The 22,726-nt window shown below is 33.9% G+C and overlaps 1 protein-coding gene across 1 annotated transcript in view; it reads right to left on the reverse strand.

Moving 5' to 3' along the window:
• DENND1B (DENN domain containing 1B) overlaps window positions 1-22,726 on the reverse strand; it is a 355,643-nt gene that overhangs the window by 120,148 nt on the left and 212,769 nt on the right. Inside the window, exons 8-9 of the mRNA XM_044674913.1 lie at window positions 11,813-11,866; window positions 9,623-9,733 (exon numbers count right to left, since the gene is read on the reverse strand). Coding sequence (XP_044530848.1) covers window positions 9,623-9,733; window positions 11,813-11,866 — 165 coding nt within the window. The remainder of the gene's footprint in view (window positions 1-9,622; window positions 9,734-11,812; window positions 11,867-22,726) is intronic.

The raw sequence follows: 22,726 nt of genomic DNA on the forward strand, positions 1-22,726 counted from the left end.
CTTTAAAGGAAAACCCTTACTTCAGAAGCTTTCCCCTCCTCCACAATTAGGATTTGATATTCTACCATTAGGTTTACTCTACAGCTTACCCTATGACAGACTGTGCTTTATATCTTATACTTATGCAATATCTTCCTTGCTGCTGTTCCACTCCTCACCTGATCTTTCAGACCAGAAGACAAAAATCTTGCTCCTCATTCCAGGCCCTTGGAACATTCTTGAAATTCTCACTATAGTAATTGTCTTGATTAGCAGGTGAGTGAAAATATACCATTTGGTACAAAATGAATGTATATTATTAATATAGACCATGCTTCATATATCATTCCTCTATCCACATAGGCCATTTCAATATCTATCCTGTTGCCACATATGTACACAGAATGTGGAATGCTACAGCCAGGCTTGCCATATTGCTTGGGACTGAGCATATCCTAGGCACAACAAGAGGATGAGAAATGAGAATTCTCTAAGCAATGGCAAAGTTAGAAAATTTCAAGCCAAATGTTAAGTATAAAATATTACTAACTAGTTGGCCCTGACACAGAGACAAGGTAGAAAAGTGTAGAGAAAGAAGTAGGAAAGAGTCTGTGATTCAAATATAATGGCAGGCTTTGCACTGGTGATGTATCATCTGGCAGTCCCCAAAGCATATAAAAACACCCAGAAAAGGTAGCTGAGTTTCCTACCACTGTGGATGCTAAAGCGGTACAAATTTCTGAGTACTGACATTATGCATGTATGAACCCTATGACTCTATCCTAGACCCTCTTTTACATGTTAAACCTAGTTCATCCTCTCTCCCTCTCTCTCTCCCTCTCCCTTACTCTCTCTTCTTATAGATGCAAACACTATATTGACTTCGAAATTCATTTCCTATTTGTCTCCTAGCCCCTAGTCTTTTCATTGCTAAATGCCTGGTAGACATCTCCAGCTACATGTGTTATCTAAGCATCTCTAACTTAACATGACCAAAATAGAACTCATTATCTTTCTCCTCAAGTTATCCTTACTTCCTAATTACATGATTGTTATTGATGATACCACCATTCTTCTAGTTAACCTAAGTTAACATGCTAGAAGTTGTACTCAACTTCCTTCTGTTCCTCAACTATCACATCCAATTATTTGCCAAGTCTTATCTGGTCTAGTCTCCTACATAATCTTCCTCAGACAAAAGTATCTTGCTTTACAGCTGCTAAATCAATAATTCTAAAGCAAAAACCCCTGGGCCATCCTACTGCCTCTAAAATAAAATGTAAACTCAATTATTTGGCAATTAAAATCCTAGGTCTCTCCACATGAAGAGAGTGATCAAGGTGATGCTGGTCATAGTTTGATTTGCTTGTCATATGCTGCCTCCCATCTCTTAGGGTACTTTGCTGTTGAAGCTAGACTGGCAGTTGGTTGGAAGTTAACGGGAGCGAATAGCCCCTGCTCCACAAGAGGCATTTCCTTGGATTATGACTATAAGGACTAGACTGGAAGCAGGACTAGTGGTTTAGAGATGCTTCTACTCCCAGTGCTCTTATATTTGTTTGTTAATGGCAATTGGTCAGCTGTTGTTTCTGGCAGTAGCAAATATGGTGAGCCCTTTCTCTACAGTTAATTCTCTCCTCAATTATGGCTTTGGGAGCTATAGTGGAAGCAGGCCTGCTTTGGAGGGGGACTGCTTTTCCCAAGGTTCTTGGATTTAGGGTCCTAGGTTATGTCCATAAGTCTAAGGGGAGACTGGAGATCAATGCAGTGATGGTGGTTTGATTTTGCTGGCACATGCTATTATGCCTCTCCCCATTAATTAGATTTATTAATAATTTACCACCTTATTGTAAATTACTTTAATTAGGATCTTTTCCTAATATCTAACTGAAACTGTTGCTTTATCAGAGGGAATTAAAATTTGGATTGGAGTTAAGATTTAGTAAAAAGAGGACTGCATTTAAATTCTAAATCTACTAATAACTCTAAGTATGATCTTGGAAATTGATCTCCATGCCCCAATTCCCATCTCTCTAATAGGAAGGAGGGTGTTGTATTAGATGACCATAAAGTATAAAATGATAAAGAAGTATAATTTCTCCATTGTGTTTACATTTTAAAGGGAAGTTTGTTAACTCAATGATTCACTGATGGAGTGTAGAAGTCGTCTTCTTTACTGGGTGTCTTTACTTTTTCCTTTGTCCCCACAAATACCCTTAAAATGATACTTTTATGGTTATTATGAAAAATACAAATATTTATTTTTTGAAAGGTTCTTGCATTCATTCAGGTAAGATATGATCTGAACATAAATAATTATAACACAAAGCAATTTATGATTAAGTGATCAAGACCATTTAAATAACCAAGACCTTTTATTTTTCTTAATCTCAGCTTTCCCATTTTTAAAGTAGAAGTTCTTGCCCTTATTACAAGGGAGTTTTGAGGGAAGTGCTTTGCAAAATCTGAGTGCTATATAATAAAGTGTGATTGAGTTTTTCTTTTTATTAGTAGCAGTAAAAATATTAAGAATGTGACTGTTTTACATTTTGCAAAGTGAATGCTTCCGTGTGAATACAATATGTTCATAGGTTTTGTTAGCTGTTTTTCTGTTGGGAACAAATTGACAACACCATTAGATAAAGCTGGTTCCCTGAGAAAAGGCTCTTGGCTTCATGATAATGAAGATATAAATTTTCAGTATTTCCCTGTTTGGAACATTCCCCATATCATCTCTTTGTACATCTCTGAATTAACCTGTCTATCCCCTTTTAAAAGATCTATAGAGTCCAGGGTAATGGCAGAAGTTTTACTTCACTTACATTCTTATAGTATCAAATGCAGATTACAATAAAGTTCAAGGAACGGATCAAATGAATAGATTAACAAAGATGGTAAGACCTGGTATGTGGAATCATGTCCTACTTTAACTGATTATTACAGCATTGAGGTTTAAAGACTCCATGGCAGAATTTTTTCAAAAATCGAAATGTGAGTAACATATTAATTCTTAGAAAATCTGAAAAATAATTTGTGTTAAAATTTTGTACTCCTTAGGATAGGGGTTCTTAAAGTGGAGGGCCATGAACGTGCTATTTAATATATAACTAAATTTCAACATAATTGGTTTCCTTTGTAAACCTATATATCTCATTTTCTTAATTTAAAAATATTCTGAGAAAGAGGCCAATAAGCTTCACCAGAATGCCAAAGCAGATCACGTCCCAACTATAAACAACAAAATTATAAGCCTCACCCTTAAAAGTTTCAGGTAATTTTTGTCCTTCTGCCAATGGAGATTGCCTGAATAGAATTTTGGATTTCAAATTAAACACTGGAATTCAGGCTAGGTAAATCAGGAAAACATCTCTAGAGTGAACAACATCCTCTAGACATCTCTTTAAGCAAGGTCTGTTTTTCCTGGGGTTGCTTAGAATTTTCTTAACATATCTTCTTAACAAAGTTAAGAAGAAGAAATGTATATGTTTATGTGCCTTACAATAGAAATAATTTTTAAAAAGAAAATTAAAGCTTATTAACAACAAAATTCTACTACTAAGGGCATATTGTTTATTTGAAATACTCTAGCATGACCTCATATGTTGACCAAGCAAATCCCTGTAACTAACATGCTTACAGACTTAGGGAGATGAGATTTGCCAAGCAAATATTGGTCAATATAGGAGCTAACATTTAGACATCTGCTTTAAAGTGAAGCATCCCTTCCATTTGCCATTATAGGCCACAAAAGATTCACTCTAGTTAACATATTACTGACAGGATGATAAGAAAGCTCCTGTCAAATGCTGGTCAGCTGGGTGTTTGAGACAAAATGTACAGCCCCAGCTGACTAGTTAGAGGAAGTCTGGTGAAGTACAATTATAGAGGGATATGACAAGCCTTTAAGCTTGACTGACTTGAGAACCAATGACATGGTTTAAAACAGCAATCCTCTCTATCTCTGGTCACAAAACAGCAATAAGTCAACTGATGCACTGTTGTAAAATCATGATTTATTCCTTTGCTTTGAATACATAAGAGTACACTATGATGTTCTGTTAGACTATCATAGAAGGTTCACTTGGGGCTTAAACATCTAGAGCCTGCCTACAGTATGCATAAAATCATTGCTGTAGATAAGGTTTACCAGTCTACTATTCATCACATTTTTAATAATTTATACTAGAATTGAATTTTTTAAGAAAATATTTTTTGTCTCAAAACACTGAAAACAGTATGTAAATAAGTGTTTACTAAAATATACTCATAATAATGTTATAGGAGCACTGTCAAAATAAAATTAAAATGCTATTAACTTTAAGGAATATCTTATTTACTTTCCCTAAAGATTTTAAATCACTCTAAAATTTCTTTATTTTTAAGTTTATCATGAAAATGCTCAAATCTATAGCTATAGAAAGGCTTACTACAGAATGTGATCCTCCAGCTAGCTAACTGAATCTTAAACCACTGTAACACTAAAGCCTCAAGCAAGCTATAAGGTTAATGAAAATCACATTATTATATTCATTGGAATGCAAAGCTAGCAAAAGAATCAACATCCCAATAAACTAACATCCCTGAAGCTAGAATAGATTTTAAAAAGAGGAAGAATTTTCACCTATATTATATTTGCTATTCCAAGATAAAAATTTAGCAATAGATTCCTTTTTAAAAAAAAATTCTTCCTTTCTGTCTTAGAACTGATACTAAGTATACTAAGTATTTGTTCCAAGGCAGAAGAGTGGTAAAAGATAGGCAAGTGGGGTCAGGTAATTTGCCCAGGGTTACACTGCTAGAAAGTGCCTGAGGTTACATTTTAACCCACCACCTCTTAACTCCAGGCCTGACTCTTCATTCAATGAGTAAGTAGATTCTTAAGGTAAACAGACTATTTTATGTTGAAGTAAAATCTTCTTGGATTAAAATTCAATAGATAGTTTATTCTTTGGCAATATACAAAATAAGAGTGTACTAATTTATTTGCTGATTAAAAATGTTGGTCAACATATTGTGACCCTTTCTCCCTCTATCAAGAGATATACCTAAGTCTTAAATAAATCCCAAAAGAGTATTTTTGTTCTATTTAACAAAATCAGTAAGTCCTTGACCTTTAATATGATCAAAGTATAAAATTTACAAGAACTGAATACTACAATTAAAATTAATTTTAAAGATAAATTCAACTATTTTAGTATCTGCCACCAAAAATGGATTAGGACACAGGAAAAGAGGAACTGAGAAATATTTCTCTAATTAATACTATTGTCCTATGATAGTGAAGAGAAGCACAGTTTCATCATTTAAAGGGTGACATTACACCTAAATCTTCAAAACTGTTAAAAATACTATTAAGTTGATCTCAGAATAATTCCCTTAAAAGATATTAAGGTGAAATGTCCTTTTTAATATAACCTATTGACAATAAAATGGCAATGTTATGTAAAATATTTTATTTTTTAAATGTTTCACAAATAAAATAGGAAGTTATAGCTATATATACATAAATATAACCCACTATTCTAATGAAGTAAACTATACTAAAAAACAAATATTAGGTTTTTGATTAATTAGTCTTTACTAGTCCTAAAGAAAACAAATGTAAATCATTTAGGGGAGAGGAAAGAATGTTCTTTTCAAAATCAAGTTAAAATACTTGCAAAGGCCTTGGGAACTTAAATGCAAATCCATAAAAGTGATTTATCAGATTGAATTTTTTTAAAAGAACTTCAGAATCTCAAAGCTTTACTATTCAACAGAGGCTATCTAATACAACTCATTTAACATAAAATTCACAAGTAAGAAATATCAATTAAAAATAATCAACTCTATACCAGATCAATTAAGTACCAGGTATTACTAAAGCATTCTTATAACAAAGGAAGCCTGAGAAAAAGCTGAATTGTTTAGATCTGACTTTTATTTAGAACATTATAGACATTTTAAAAATATGGAAACACAATTTAAAAAGGTATTACAAGTTAAAGGCTGTCTTTAAAAATAACTGCAAAATTATTTAGAAATAAATTTAGCTAAAAGAAAATTCATGAGCTAAGATATCTATGATACATAAAGTTGTAACAAATTTGATGTCATCTTACTTATCGAGCCTTTAGAATTTATCAATAATCATTTTTACTTATATTTGAGAGTACATTATTGAATTCATGAATAAAATATTACCTATTGAAAACAAACCTGTGATGGTCATCTTATTTGAGTTTTAGTCTTGTTATTGCCATTAGTTATTTTTGTGAACTTTAATAAATCTCATTAATTGCTTATGAAGTACAATTAAAATATATATGAAAATGCTTTTAAAAGTATAAAGCTATATAAAAGCGTAAGGCAATAATATAATCTTATCATTCAACTTATTTTGCCTTCATTAAAATAACTAAAACTTAGTAAAGTCATACAGCAATATTAGTAGTACTCTAAGAAATTTAATACAACTATTTCTATTGATTCAAATGTATTCCATTTTTAAATATTATATATAGATATACAAAACATTTTATAAATTATCTCTACCTTTCACTGCCTGCCACTGAATACTTTTTAAAATGAAAATTAAAACTTTCTTAACCAGTAGTCTTAGTCCATAAAGATGAACTTCCATTTTGGTCATATTAAAAATATATGTCCACTGAATTTTAAGATCATTGATTCTCTGTCAGGGGATAGGTGCCAGGATTCATATTCTACCTTTTAAACTAGTTGTTTATGTTTATCAATGCATTTATCAGAGTTCTAAAGATCAAAGTTGTTTTTCACTATTGTTATCATGTAAATTGGCATACAAAATTTTCCTCATGTCACTCTTCATATTTTCTTTTCCATTTTCTCCATTATTATTCATTTTGTCAATAACAATCCAATTATATGCAGGTAACCAAATTAGTTCAGCTATTTCCTAATTAGTAAGCACTCTTTTAGTTTCAAGTTTGAGACTACTATAAAAAGGATGCTACAACTAGTTTCTATATGCAGGTCCTTTTTCTCTTTCATTGATTGTTTTGGGGCATAAGATTAGTAGTGGTTCAACTGGGTTAAAGGATAGGCAAAGTTTGGTTAACTTTTGGGGCACAGTTCCAAATGTTTCCTGACTGCCTGAACAAATTCACAGCTTTACCTATAGCATACAAGTTGGCCTGTTTATTCACTACCTCTTTAATATTGAATGTATTGTTTAAGTAATACTGTCCTATGCCCAAGTGATTCTTTTTGGTTAAATGTTTTATATGAAATAATAAAATCTTAAAATATGAGAAATACTCAACAAAAACATATCTTAGGTATTTGAAAAACTTCATAAAATTTGATTTTGATATTTTTGCTTATATTTATAAAACAAGACATTATAACCATTTGTGAGTACTCCCCTCAAAAAATTTTAGTACCATGGTATGACAAAAAAAAGTAGATTATTAGTACAAAGGGCTTGCTTCTATGTTCCAGTTCTACCAATATCACAACTTCCCTGGTTCTACAGAGGACTGGAAAATGGGGGAGGTTTTGGACAGTTTTTGATGAATGGAATAGGGAGATGGGGGTGGGGATCATATAGGGAGGTGCTGACATTCAGTCAGTCAAGAAGCATTTATTAAGTGTCTATTATGTACCAAGTATTATGCTTAGTTCCAGGAACACAAAAAGATGCAAAAAAAAAACATTCCCCGCTTTAAGGGAACTTATACTCTAATGGATGACAATATGCAAACAACTATATACAAACAAGGCAGAATAAATTGGAGATATTCTCAGAGTGAAAGCACTAAAGCAGGATTAGAAAAAGCCTTCTATAAGGGGAACTTCAGCTGAGACTTAAAAGTCAGGAGGAAGAGATGAGAAAGAAAAGAATTCTAGACTTCATAGAGAGCCAGTGAAAATACCAGAAGTTGGTAGATGGAGAGTCTTAGGAGAAAAATACCAAGGAAACCAATAAATGGGAAGTCAGGAAGAGGAAAGAGTTCTGGGGGTGGGAGAAAAAGAATAATTAGTTCAGTTTCCTAATATGTCGAATTTAATATCTATGTTACATACTGTTTCAGATATTCAAAAGGCAGTTAAAGATGTTAGAATAAAGACGAGAAGAAATTAGGGCTCAATAAATGAACTGAAGAATCATTTTCATAGAACTGATAATCAATGAGAGCTTATGAGGTTTCTTTGTTCATCTATCCCCACAAGCTATCTCCCCATATCTCTACTCTCTTTAGTGGCTAAACCTTTCTGAGAAGACATCTGTAAGGAGCTTCCTCTTTTCCTCTCACTCTATTTCATTCTTTAAAGTCTAGTTTTTTATCTCAATGTTCAATTGAAACTACTCTGTCCAAAATTACTAGTAATCTTTTAACTATCAAATCTAATAGTCTTTTCTCAATTCATAACCTTCTTCACTTCTCTGCAGTCTTTGACATTATCACCAACTATTCCTTTAAATTCTCTTTTCTCTAGATTCTTATAGCACTAACCTCTCCTGGCTCTCCTACCTATTTCACAAGTCCTTTGCTGTCTCTTTTGCTGGGAGTTCATCTGGGTGAATTTCACTAACTACAGGTATTCTGTAAGCCCTCTTTTCTCATCCTTTTGTATTATTTTACTTGGTGATCTCATCATTATTGATTCACTGAATAAATAATATAGAAGGTGGAAGAGAAGAACCAGGACAGAGTCCTAGAGGATACCCACCCTCAATTACAATCCAACAAAGGAAACTGAGGAACAGTCCAATAGGTGAATCGAGGGCCTGGATGACAGGGTTGCTAAGTAATTTCTGACTCAAAATTCTTAAAATGAGAAATATATTTCTACTATATGAAGTAAAAATGTGAAAAACACCCAAGTTCTTATATAATAAGTAATGGTGAATAATTTATAAGATGTCTACAGCTTTAAAAGGGAAAATAAGTAATAATGAGTTTTGAGAAGCATTTGTAAAATAGATTATCCTAATCTATATAAACATACATGTATATATACATGATGTTAATTTTAACACCTAAAATAAAAAATAATGTGCATATCAAAATACATTTTTAAATATAAAATTCTTATATTTAAAGAATCTATACAAAAAAAAAAAAAGAAAGACCTCCAAAGAGAACATTTTAGGAAGCACAGTAGTATAAAATCTGTAATAAAAAATGCTATTGAGTTGTAAGTTATTATCAGTTTGAAGAGGTCCTCCAAATCAGAGCTATTACACTCCCAAAGCACTACTCTGGAACAAAGATGAATCTACCTATTACCAGGTTAGGATAGTAGCTATTATCATGGCTCCTTGATTTCTTTCAAGTAGCTCCAATGGAAAAAGCCACAAGTGAATAATAAAGATCTCATAATAGCTCTTAAGAATTCTTTACAAGGTAGAAGGCACTGAAATGAACTCTGGAGAGTTAAAGAAGTCTCATCTCCTGATAAGAAAAAATAATTAACCTGATTTAATGTATCTGAGGAGGTCTTATATAAATCAGACTTTTGTACTTCAAGAGCCAGATTAAAATCATATATCAAAAAAGTATGTAGATATTGTCTTATAAGTACACATGGGATATATCTAAATCTTCAGATGTCTATGGGTCTTCTTTGTGAAAACTTCAATATATCCTGCTTAAAAGGAGATGTGTGAAGTACTTACAGTGCTTAATTTGCTAGCAGTAATGATGATGCGCCTCTCATGTAGCATACTGGCATACAGTTGCAGCATATTGTTCACATCCACAGCAACAAAATATTCTGTAAGATTTCTCTGAATGAGTAAAAAATATTTAGTTACATCTTAACAGGGGAAATAGAGTGAAATATTTTGTATAATTATGTGAAAAAGTAATAAAAATGTTTTAAGTACTCTTAAGAATGAAAATATATTCGTCAAAGTAGTTTTATTTGATATTACTTTTACTGGTTGTGTCAAATTAGGAAGAACACTACTATTACACACACATCTTTTTTCGTCCATACTCTTTGCTTGTTCTTTTTATACTAATACTATTCTTATTTATTAACAACTAAAACACATTTATTGTGTTTTAAATAAAAAATAGTAATCTGTTGCAATTGTGAAAGTGTATATTCTCTGCAGACTTTGCTATAGTTTTTGTTTGTTTTGAAAGTTCCAGGTAAGTGACCTTTGCTAGGGAGGAAAAATGAATTTAAATAGCTGAATCAGGTAATTAGACTTCTCAGCTGTACATTTATATTTGTGAGCAAAGGGGAAAACTGTGGTTGGGGGAAGGGAAGTAACTAGCATCTGCCATTTGTAACAGAAAGAAGCACACTGCAGTGAAGGGGCCAGGGTATATAAGTTGAAGTATTGTCAGTCAGTCTCTAGGGAAAATGGAACAGGTGGTAACTGGCCCATGATACACAAGAGTTCAGAAACTATTAAGGGATTTAAGGGCTTTGATGGGTTGTCTTAGATCCACAGTAAGAATACTGGGATCTCTGGGCAACTTGCTATACAGTTTTTGCAGATAGGTTATTTGGGTTTGGCAGATGCTAAAACAAATACATTATGGTTATACTATTTTTTGAACTGTTATTAATAAATTGGAGACTACAGAATATCACAAATTTTTTCAATGAAGTCATGCACCTATGATGAATACAACTGGACAGTGGGGGAAGAAATTTGTTAGATTGGATAATTTTTTTTTTAAAGAATGAAAGAGCAAAGGAAAACTTAAACATATCAGATAGTATTAATGCTTTGTTTTCCTTCAGTTATATTTCTATTTAACTATTTCTCTTGTGTCTGTTTTCCATTTTAACCTAAAAACAGAATGGAAATCATAAAAACACATTTCACATCTGATAAGACATGAGCAAGGAGAAGAAATGAACAATTAGTAACAATGCAAAATACTACTCCCACGTTCAGAAAGCGGTAAATGTTACCATACACGTTCTAATTTTAAAATTTTTTGTGGCACTATAAAAATTTCCTTTTATTTTAAATATTAACATTTTAAATTTCATTTTATTCAAGTCATTTTATTTTTCATTGCCTTACAAAATTCAAGATCCAGAAAAAAACTTATTTAAAATTAAAAAGAGAAAAATCATGGCACAGAATGTGAGTGATTTGAATACAATCCAAAATGGATATTGAAAAATGCAGTGGTCATATCAGAAATTCCGACTGCTTTTTTCTCTCTTCTTTTCTTTATTTAGGTATCATTCCTATACATTAGTAACAAAATCTATATACACAGCAGAAGGAATCTAATCTAATTAATGAAAGACATTAGGAAATAAAGAATACTCTTTACTGCTCACCTATCCTAAATAAGTGGAAAGTAAATTCTTTATACCCTTACCCAAATTCAGACATACCTAGTTTATGGGAAAAGGAAAAGAGAATTGAAAAGAAGCAAGGAGAGCCCCAGGGAAAGATCCAAGCTTCTTAACTTCCAAAGGAAGCATCTTTTTCCTGAGCAATATGTCTTCTTGAAATATCTTATAATGTTTCTTTCAATCCTTATATATCAAATTTTATTTCCAAGCACAGGCAGTACTAAAGTTAGATAAGTAAGATTGCTGAGTACCATGCAATGTATAGTGGGGCCTATGTAATGAAGTTATTATTATTCATTTGATAAACAAATATATTTTTTAATTTCAGAAAATTCTACTCTGCAACATATGTAAGTATTTACTCAGGGATAAATCAAGTTGCAAGTGTTATAGTGAAAGCTCAAAGCCTTCAGTAGATATATAGGAAGCACAATTTTCAAACCTTGCCTAGGGCACAAAAATATCTTCTTTCTAAGTTCTGTTCACAAAAATTTCCAAGGAGAAAATTGATTTAAAATACCAAAATACTTACACTTTCAGGTATTGTTGGCAGTCCATTTAAATCGGGGGCAATGAAGTAAGACTGCTAATTGATAAAAAAGTAAGAACAAAACACAGTGAATACATTTAAACAAATCTATAGTATTACATACAATGGGGAAGGGAAGTGAAATCAAAGAAATTACCAACTAAATTAGCAAAATGCCATTAAATACCACACTGATTTTACTGAAATTAAGTCATTCTTAAATGGCAAAGAAAACTTGAGAGTGAGAAGTAACAGTAAGTCTCCAGTATAAGGGATTAGGTGTTGGTGATAAATCAGTTCACACTTTAAAAGCAATTAAAATCAACCTAAATAAATTGAAAGAAGGATAGAATTCTGACAGGAGAAAAGTTTATTAAGGGAGAAAGTACAAGATTCTCATATGTTGATAAAACACATTTACTAAAGGCTCACAAAATAAGAACTCTGACCCATTAAGACACGAAAATCTTTTAAATTTTTTGTCCCAAAGCAATTAATAAGAAACGATAGACACATATATTTATACACGCATATTTATACACGCATATATACGTGTGTGTATAATAATAGACCACTATTTAAGTAAGCAACAATAAAACAGTTTAAACTAGTTAAATTTCTGTTATCAGAAAGTTTTCATTGCTCACTTATTTTTTCCTGGAAACCTTTAATTCTAACATTTTGGAGAAAAGGAAGTACAGTTCATCACTGTAATGTTTTTTAAATGTATACACAATGTAGGACAAAAATTTCTCAACTTTAAAATATTTACCACATTACACTTTATTTCAGGAATAACTTTAAATGTAAAACTATCTGTTTTTGTTGTTTCAAAACTTCCTAGGTTTTGTAATTAAATTTCAAATGTCAATATCAGACATTAAAAGTAAATTTTTACCAAGAACTGTTCATCCATCAACAAATATTAAATGCCTACTCTAGGTTCTGGTTTTGGGGGCTGTTAAAGGCAAAGATACAGCAAAAGTAGCTATATTTGCAGAAAATAATCATTATAAAAATACAAGCAGCCTCAAAAGATTATAATCTAAAAACAGATTATGTTATAATTAGCAGAAAAATTTTGCTCTGTTCAATTTCACCTAAAATTTTAAATCCTAGCTCTTTTTCATATAACTCAATTCTTTAAAAAATTATTCAATATAAACAAGAAAATGCTTGATAGTGAACACAGCAATTACAAGTCAATCAGATACTATATAACATAGCTATGTTATTATTTTCTAATGAGAGATTAACCCAAAGTATTATAAATCATTATAAGAGCTCACACATAGTTACTAAATATCACCAGATAGACATGAAATACAACTTGAGCCACTAGTATAGACATTATATTTGCTACTCTTGAAAGGCATAAGTGGATTTAAATATGGTGTTCTAGTTAGTTTGCTTTTACTATAAAGTTATATTTATAATAAAATTATATTTACTAAAAACTTCTCTTTAGAGACATTGTATTAAAATGAAATATTTTATTAGGAGTTTTATAGAAAAGGGAATAAAAGTTGCTACTTCTCAAAAGATAGGTAAAATATTTTGTCATTTTAAAAAATAAATACTTTTAAATCAACAAATATTTACTGAGCACTTTTATATGCAAAGTGCTAAGTAACATGTACTTTTATTTTTAATCTATATTGTAATTTCCTTTTAATGTCCTTTTAACTCTATTATTGGGGAAGTCTGATCTTTCAGAACTTGTTCATTGGTAATAAATATTTCTTGATTCTTGCTATAATACATGAGAAAATATAATTACATTTAGGTATATGCAAAGTTAAAATCACAATTGCAATAAATTCTATCACTGAATGTGTTATTCGGAAGGAGCATTAATGGCAACATAATTACATTTATTTAACAAAAGACAAACATAAATACGCAAATTGGTTAAATGCTACAGACTTTTTTAAAAAGTATTTTCATAGCCAAAAAAAAATAAATGGTTCAGAATAGTGCTATACTATTCTATACTAAAAGAATTAGAGACATTTCATGATGTGGAATTAGTTAAAATAGACTTAGAAGCTAATTTTTCAGCATGAATCTTATAAGTTTCTTCTCTGTTGCATATTCAAAAAATGCCTATTAAGTATCTACCTTGTGGCAGGCATTATGTTGTAGATGCTAGGAATACAAAAGTAAAAAAAATTAAAGTTTGTCCAAGCTTTTGAGACAGGAAATTTCTACTTAACAAAAACTGCTTGGAAAAAGGTAGGGCAGAGGTTGAGTATAAACCAATATCTTATCCAAAAAAAAAAGTCAAATGGGGAAATGATTTAGATATTAAGGTTGCTACCATAAGCAAACTAGGGGAGCATTGCAATAGTTTACCTATCAAATATATTAATAAGGGAAGACTTCATGACCAAGCAAGAGATAGTGAAAATTATAGGATATAAAATTGATCATTTTGATTATACTAAGTTAAAAGATTTTACACAAACAAAACCAATGCAACCAAGATTAGAAGCAGAAAATTGAATAAAAAAATTTTCATAGCAAGTATCTCTGATAAAATCATCATTTCTCAAATACGTAGAGAACTGAGTCAAACTGATAAGAATACAAGTCATTCCCCAATAGGCAAATGGTCAAAGGATATGAATAAGTAGTTTTCAGATGAAGAAAAATCAAAGCTGTCTATAGTCACATGAAAAAATGCTCTAAATCACTCCTGATTAAAGGAAATGCAAATTAAGAGAACTCTGAGGTACCCCTTCACATTTATCAGGTTGTTTAATATGACAGAAAAGGAAAAAAAAATATAAATGTTGCAAGGGATATGGGAAAACTGGAAACCAAATACAATGTTGATGGAATTGAGCAAACTGATCCAATCACTCTGGAGAGCAATTTGGAACTATACTCAAAGGACTATAAAACAGTATACACCCTTTGATCCAGCAAAAACTTTACTATGTATGCATCTCAAAAACATAAAAATAGAGGGAAATGGACCTATTCATACAAAAATATTTTAGCAGCTCTTTTTGAGGTAGAAAAGAATAGGAAATTGAGAGGATGTCCACCACTTGAGGAATAGCTGAACAAACTGTGGTATTGATATGATTGTAATGGAATATTTTTGTGTGATAAAAAACGATGAAAAGGATGACTTTGGAAAAACATGAACTTGTGCAATGTGAAATAAACAGAACTTGGAAACACTGCAAACAATAACAGTAATAACATCCAATGAATAATTGTTAATGACTTAGCTAGTCTTAGCAATAAGGTGATCCAAGACAATCCCCATGCAATCCCCAAGGATTCATGATGAAAAATGCCATCTATCTCCAGAGAAAGAATTGATGAAGTTAGAATACAGACCAAAATACTTATTTTTATTTCACTTTTATATATTTTATATAAATGAAATATTTATATTTCACTTATTTTCTTCATTTTTTGAGTTCTCGTCTACAAAATAATATGGGAAAATGTTTTATATTATTGAACATGTAAAATCTATCTCAGATTGCTTGCTGTCTCAACAATGGGGCAGGGGCAGAAGGGAATATGGGGGAAAATTAGGCTTTTAAAAAAAGGAAGAAATACAGTCCTTAGCACTTAAGGACAAAGGGTTCTACCACCAAGCTTGGCATGACAAGTGGTATGTCATTGTAGTACTATAGTATATGACCTAGTATTACAGTAAGCTTGGGATTGTATGAGACAGAAGGGAGATTTCATTATATGCAGAGGTGATCATCTGAATAGGGGAAAGACAGGAGATTGGAATGATAACAAAGAACATAAAATGGGTCTCTGTGAATATAACACAATGCATGGAGAAAAATGTGAAACATTCCTGCAAAGGTAGGATAAAGTCAGATTGTGACAGGCTTTAAATATCAAATAAAAGTTTGGTTTTTTTAATCCTATCTTCAAGAACCCAGCAAGGTACTTGAAAAATGGACTGACACAGAAAGAACTGTGTTTATAAAAATTTTGGCAGCTACATGGAAAAACTGGAAAGGTGAGAAGTTGAAGATATTACTCCTTTAACTTGATACAGCCCATGCAAGCTCTGAGGCATCCTCTCTAAACCCAATCCCAATAATGAGTGGTTCCTCAAATGAGGATAGCTATATCCTTTTCTCCCCCTCAGAGGTTTAGAATTGCCCTGAGGGGTCAGGAGTGATTCTACAATACCACAGACTTGAGCCCCTAATGGTGTGCTTGCATCTCCCAAAATTATCTGTTGAGAATTCATTCAGTTAACTTATCCTTGAGAAGCCTGTAGAGATATTTTCAAAGGTAACACATTAATCACAGTTAGTACAAAATATCGTGCAAAAATTCTGGTTGCAAAACTTTCCCTTAACTACAAAATCCAAAAGAAAGAAGCCTCAAGTTAGATATCATATTGCCAAAAGAATAATTCAAAGCTTCTAGTTACTTGAAGCCTTTTTCTCTCACTGGTAGAGTTCATGAAATGTTCCCCTCCCCACCCCCTTAGGTATAGTATAATCTCTTTGCTGGCTTTCTTGAAGATGTACTCCTTGTATATCACCAAACAGCCTGGGAATACCATTTAAACACTCCTTGTTAGATGATATGTATAACATCCTCCAGACTATTTGAAGCTGGAACAACTTCCTCAGGTCAAAAAATGGGTTGGGAGGTCAGGAAAAAAAAAACCTAGCCAAAAAACCTTCTACTTCTGGAGGTTCCTTCTCCAGAAGTCAAATGTTCAGTTTTCTGAAAATATTGACACCTTCTCAATTCTTTGATATTTTATTTTATATGATCCCTGGGACTTGGTCAATATAGCTCATTCCAGTTGAAGGCATTTTTACACTTAGTTTAAGATCTTTTGATTGACTAACTGAGATGAGTTTTCTCATCTAGTTAAGATACCATCAGGTAGGATAGTTTTAACACTATCTTTACATTTTTTTTGAAGTTTTAATATTTTCCATTGTGTAGATGGAATCCACTCCCCAGGCTCATCCTCCCCAAGCTCATCCTACCCTGCATCCCATTTTGCATGCATATGTTGCTTGATGGAGGGGAACAGAAAGAAAAAGGTCTGGTGCGGAACACAGACTATGGATTGCGGACTGCTCTCTCTCCACTGGCGCTGGGGTGGAACACATTCTGGTCCAGAGGAGGAGCTCTGGTGCCTCCTGTTCTCGAGAGGGCTTTTGGCAGCTTGGCAGGCTTCAGATTTGGGCTTCCTGATACAGCTTAGGGTATTTTGAACTAGGTGATGATATTTTCTGTCTCTTTCCTACACTTCCCTCTTTTTACTTTATCTCCATTTTGAGTAAAACTTAATTGTTAAGAGCTACTAACACACTCATGACTTGAAAGTTAATTTTATAGATAGCAAACACAATCTTTTTTTAAATTAATACTACATTTAATATTTTACTTTCAGTATTACACTACTCAGCATGAATCTCCTAGAATTTGTTTGGCAAAGGTAAAATGCTAGATAGTTCCTTACAGACTTTGGGAGGATCAGATATTCTTCTGGGGATTCCTTCCCCACTGCCTTATACTAAAGAGTCTCAAAAAAAGTATATTTGGCACAATTTATAATAAAATTTTATAATTAATATCCTTCTATTCTGACAATACATCTGATATAAATGAACAAATATAATTTTTATGAAATTCTAGTAATTTACTCCATCTTGTTTGCCAAAAGTCCTTTCTCAACCCAAAACAAGAAAACATCAAAAACAAAAAGAAAACAAAAGCAAGTCTATTTTCTCAAAGAAGAGCTTTGGAGAAATATGAAGCATGCAGATATTCTACAACTGGCTCTCATTTGCTGACCAACTACATGGTAAGAAACAACTTTTTTGATTGCTTCAGAGTTAGAATTAAGGGATTACTGAAAAAGCATATGACAACTAGAATCTTGTCGTTTTGTGTTAAAATTTTCCTGCCTGTTGGTGTTCCAATGAGAGGATGCAGTGGGGAGAAGGCTCGGCTCCTCTTCATTCAATATCAATGTTTGGTCCATAAAATACAGGCCTCCATTTCTGCCTTGGTGTTTCTTCTTTTGTTTTAGGTGAAAGAGATCCAAGAATTTACAACTCTATAAATTCCAAAAGGTCTTGGAGTCAAGTTCATTCCAAATTTTTCAGTAGTTCCAGTTGAGGCCCAAAAGGATCCAACCCAACAGTAGTTGAGGTAAGAAATCATTTGCATGTGAACTTGGTGGGAATCAAACTTTAGAAACTCTATCAAGTATATATGTATAATCCAGTGGAATTGCTTGTCAACTCTGAGAGGAGGAGAAATGAGGGAGGGAGAAAACATCAATCATGTAATCATGAAAAATTTTAAAAATAAAAATTTAAAATCTATGTAATAAAAAAGAAACTATTAAGTTTGATCTTACTCTCCTCAGTGAAAGAGGTGGCCTAAGGAAAGTGTACCCTGAAAAGATTTAGGAGTGATGTTTGTACTCTGTTCTCAACATATCTTTTACATTAATATCCCTCTGGAAAAGCTAATCCATGTTAATTGATTGAACAGAATTGGGTAGTCACTAGATACCAGAGGTTAACAGAGATGGAGTTAGGTGTGAAGGACAAAGGAAGGAGTATTCAAGTTGGTAATATTATAAAAGAGACATAGAACGCTTGAGGTAGACCCTTAGAACTCTGAAAAAAAATGTGTAGCTAATCTCACTCTGGCACTGAGAACAGAGAATTCATTACACTCTGATATGCACAGCACTTCATATATGTCCCATCTTTGAAAGTCCTATTTCAGTCACAATACCAGTCTCAGGAAGTTTTCTGTAACTATCTCCCCTTTCTTTGAGTGCTCTTACAGCTGCAGTCAATACTATAACATTTAGCATTTAATGATATATAAATAATTTTTACATGTTCAATGATTATGCAATCAAAATATACTATGAACTGTTTGCACTTAAGGAACATCTACTTTTGTAGACATCATAATATATAGCACAATTCTGAGTACACAATGCTTAAAAAAATTCATACAGGGTACTAAATTTGCCAGCAAATATATTGTAGCAATTAAGAGGTGAAACAGGAATCTCCTTCATAACACGTAACATTATGAAACAACTTAGGAAAGTTTAATCATTTGGCAAATGTTTATTGACTAAGTCCAATTCAATTAAAAATTATTACAAAGTAGCAACTATGTGTAAGGGACTGGAATTTCTAAACTAAGGAAAATTCAAGGCAATAGGAGGAGAGCGCACTTTAATAACCCCTCCTGAATGAATTAGAGAAAGTTTCTTGGAAGAAGAGATCTATGAGCTAAATCTTAAAGAAAGATAAGAATTGTGAAAGGCAGAGGAGTGGAGTGCAGATATAGAGATAACTTTCTCAGTGCTCCCATCACCTTCCATGGTTCAATTATCATGCTGATAGAATGTGTGTAAGTACTGGTTTCTCCCCTAAGCAATTATCAGCTGACTTTTGAGTATCTATAAATAGATGTTTCATGGGTATTATAAACTCTCCAAAACAGAATTTATCTTTTCCCTTAAAAAAAAAAAACACCTTCCTTTCTTAACTTCCTCATTTCTGTCAGGAACACCCCCAGAATTACAATCTAGGAGTCATTCTTAACTATTCACAGTCTCTCACCCTGACATCCAATAAGATGTTAAATTTTATTGATTCCATCCTTATAATTGATCTGAGGTCTATCCCCTTTTCACAATTCACATGAATGACTGCCCTCGCTGTCTTCTATCTTGGCTACAATAGCTTTCTTATTGGTCTTCCTGCCTCAAGCCTCTTTCTTCTCTAATCTATCTTCCACATAGCTGCCAAATAAATAATTCTAAATTACAGACCTAATCATTTCATTTAACTGCTCAAGAATATTGAGTGTAACCATAAGGAGGGCTACCTGATCCTGACCCCATGATAGGAACAGGTTCAAACCAGTTGGAGTCAGTCTTTTGGTTTCTCTAGAAACTCTCTGTTTGCTGCACCTGGAGCCCACTATCCTGACCAGAGTTCAACCCCCCTCCCCCTCACAAACATCTGTAGCCTTCTCTATGGGTTTTAGCATAGACAAAAAACTTTATAGAACAGCTTCAAGAAACTGTGATTTTCATAAGACTTCTTCCCTATCGAAGTGTATTTAAACCCTGTGTCCCTTCTGTTCCTCCTAAGCACTCCAATACTCTGGTGCTTCATGGTGTCCCAAATTGCAATTCCCTTGCTTCAATTAAAGATCCTTGTTGTTGCTACTTAGGTAATCCTCTTTATTTCAGAAACATTTCTGGTGTCAGAAGTGGTACTTGAAGACTCCTACCTGAAGGGCCACTGTTTTCAACCTCAGATCTCTAGGACCAGCACAGACACCTTGGTTTCATGTCCAGATTCAATTCAATTGGTTTATTTGGGTAAGTTATCTCTTAATTCCCCAACTTCCATCTCTTTGGGTTGGGTTCCTGACTCTTTGATCAAGTGTTTGTAAAAGACCCATGGGCAATTTTGAGTCCACTCTGACAGGTCCCTCTAAAGCAAAGGTCGGCAACCTTTTTGGCCATGAGAGCCATAAACGCCTGCTGAAGGAGGAGGATGAAGGCAGAAGGCACTGGAATATGGGAGGGGGGGGACCCTGCTGAAGGGCCCCCTGGGGCATATCCTGGGGCTCTGCCTGGACTGGCCAATCAGGAGGTGGAGCCAGATATGGCTTGAGAACCATGTGTTGCCAACCCCTGCTCTAAAGGGATAGCTGCCCAGTACATTTTTAAATTATGGACCATGTACTTGCAAATGCTTAGATAATTGGCAGAATTTAAACAAATCTAACTCCCAACACAGAGGGATTCCTTTGATCATTACAAAATTAACTTTTTTCAGTTTACTCTTGATTTTACTGACCTCCTGATTATGGGCCCTTAGTGGGATGCCTTTTTCTAATACCTCCTTGAAACAACCAAAGAGGAAATCTAAATCCAAACTCTCCTCCCTTCACTATCCAACAAATGAATGCAGAAAAAAAGGGAGGCAGAGAAAAAGATCTGTATCCTTTAGGAGAATGTATCCAAATTAAAAGAGAATAAAGAACAAAGCAAAAGTCAGGTTACAATTTTACCAAGATACAGTTTTGAAAAATCAGTCTCTTCAAAGAGTCCTATTTATTCTGCCCTTGAATCACCTGAGAACATCTTGCACCCTTTACTCCGTTTTCCCTTCAAAGTCAAAGGAAGAGAAGATGCCAAAACATTTCAGGCATTTTTTACCCCCTAGACCAGGGGTCAGCAACCTTTTTGGCTGTGAAAGCCATAAACACCACATTTTTTAAAATGTAATTTTGTGAGAGCCGTACAGTGCTCACAGTGCACACTCCTGTAACAGTGCACACTCCTGTAACAGCGCCTGAAAAAAAATTGACTTCATGGCTCCTGCAGAAAGAGCCAGATATGGCCCTCAAAAGAGCCAGATATGGCTCGAGAGCCATATGTTGCTGACCCCTGCCCTAGACCAAGACCAAACCTGCAACTATAACAGCTAAAACCTCTGCCTTTAGACCTTACCTAACTGAGTATTAAGCCCCAAGCCCACAGGGTAACATGGTGTACTTTTATTGTAAAAAATCAGGCTATTAAAATAATTGCTATAAGCCACAATGTAAGTCATAGTACCATCAGGCACTGTCTCATTAAAATGATCTGGCTCAAATAGAAAGAGTTCTGAGGGGCCACTGCTTTCCAAGACCTTCCCCCTTATAATTCTACAAAGGTTTCAATAGTAGAGAATCACTAACCATGTGAAGAATATGTTTTCCACTCTCTTCCCTTTATCCTCAGGGAACTGTCCAGAACCTATCCCCTCCCTTCTCTTGCTAGATACTCCTCTACACCTTCTAGACCAAGATAAATAGGGCCACAATTGAGTTCTCTCCCTAAAATGATATGGGGCTCTTTCTTTCCTCCCAAAGCATTCCCCACCTTCCCCCATATTTTTGCTGCCCCTATGAAGACTGATCCTTTCTGCCCTTTGAGTAAGTTCCACCTTCACTCTGGGTAACTACCACTTCTGATATCTAAAGGATCCTTAGTGTACCCTCAATCCATATTTAACTGGCTCCCTCTAAGCTTCTCCCTCCTGTTCCACAGTATCCTCTCTGGAGGAATCAAGACCCTCATCAATGACTACTTATCCACTGGCCTCCTACTCCCCTGATCTAGCCCTTGTAAAACCCCAATCCTCCCTATCCATAAACCATTTTGCCACAGATGGTGTCTCATGCAAGACTTCCATGCCATCAATGCTTGTATAAACCCTACAATAACTATTGTCCCTAACTTCCATACTACTTTGAATCTTATCCCCCATGACTCCGCAGTTTTCACTGCCACTGATTTGTGTAATTGATTTGTGTAACCATTTCCTTTTCAACTTCACCTGGGAACACCAGCAGTATATCTTGACTCTCCTACATCAAGGCTACATACATCTCACAAGTCTTGAAAGCAGACATTGCTGACTGAATTTCCTTCAAGGTCCACCCTGTGTGCTCCCCAGGTCTCGAATCTCCCAAGACTGACTCCATTTTTCTCTTTACCTCATTGGCCCACAAAGGCCTAAGGCATCTAAAATAAAGCCAGTTTGCTAACTCCCAGGTTAGATGTTTAGGACATCTTATCTTAACCAACAGTCTTCATCTCAACCAAACCTGGGTAACTGCAGTGTTGAACTTCCCCTGTACTTCAGCCAAGTGTCAGGTTTGTGGTTTCCTGAGGCTCACTGGCTACTACAGGTTATAAATTCCCTTATTACAGACCTCCTTAGAGATCTCTTCTGAGCCTTTCCCTGAGACAAAGTTTCTGAGGCTATATTTGTCAATCTCAAAGCAGCCGTATCATGTTCCCTGGATAATAGTCATCCTAACCACTCCCTCTTCTTCCACCTTTTTCTAGTG

The sequence above is a fragment of the Gracilinanus agilis genome, chromosome 4, assembly GCF_016433145.1.
Source record: "Gracilinanus agilis isolate LMUSP501 chromosome 4, AgileGrace, whole genome shotgun sequence".
NCBI classification, from domain to species: domain Eukaryota; kingdom Metazoa; phylum Chordata; class Mammalia; order Didelphimorphia; family Didelphidae; genus Gracilinanus; species Gracilinanus agilis.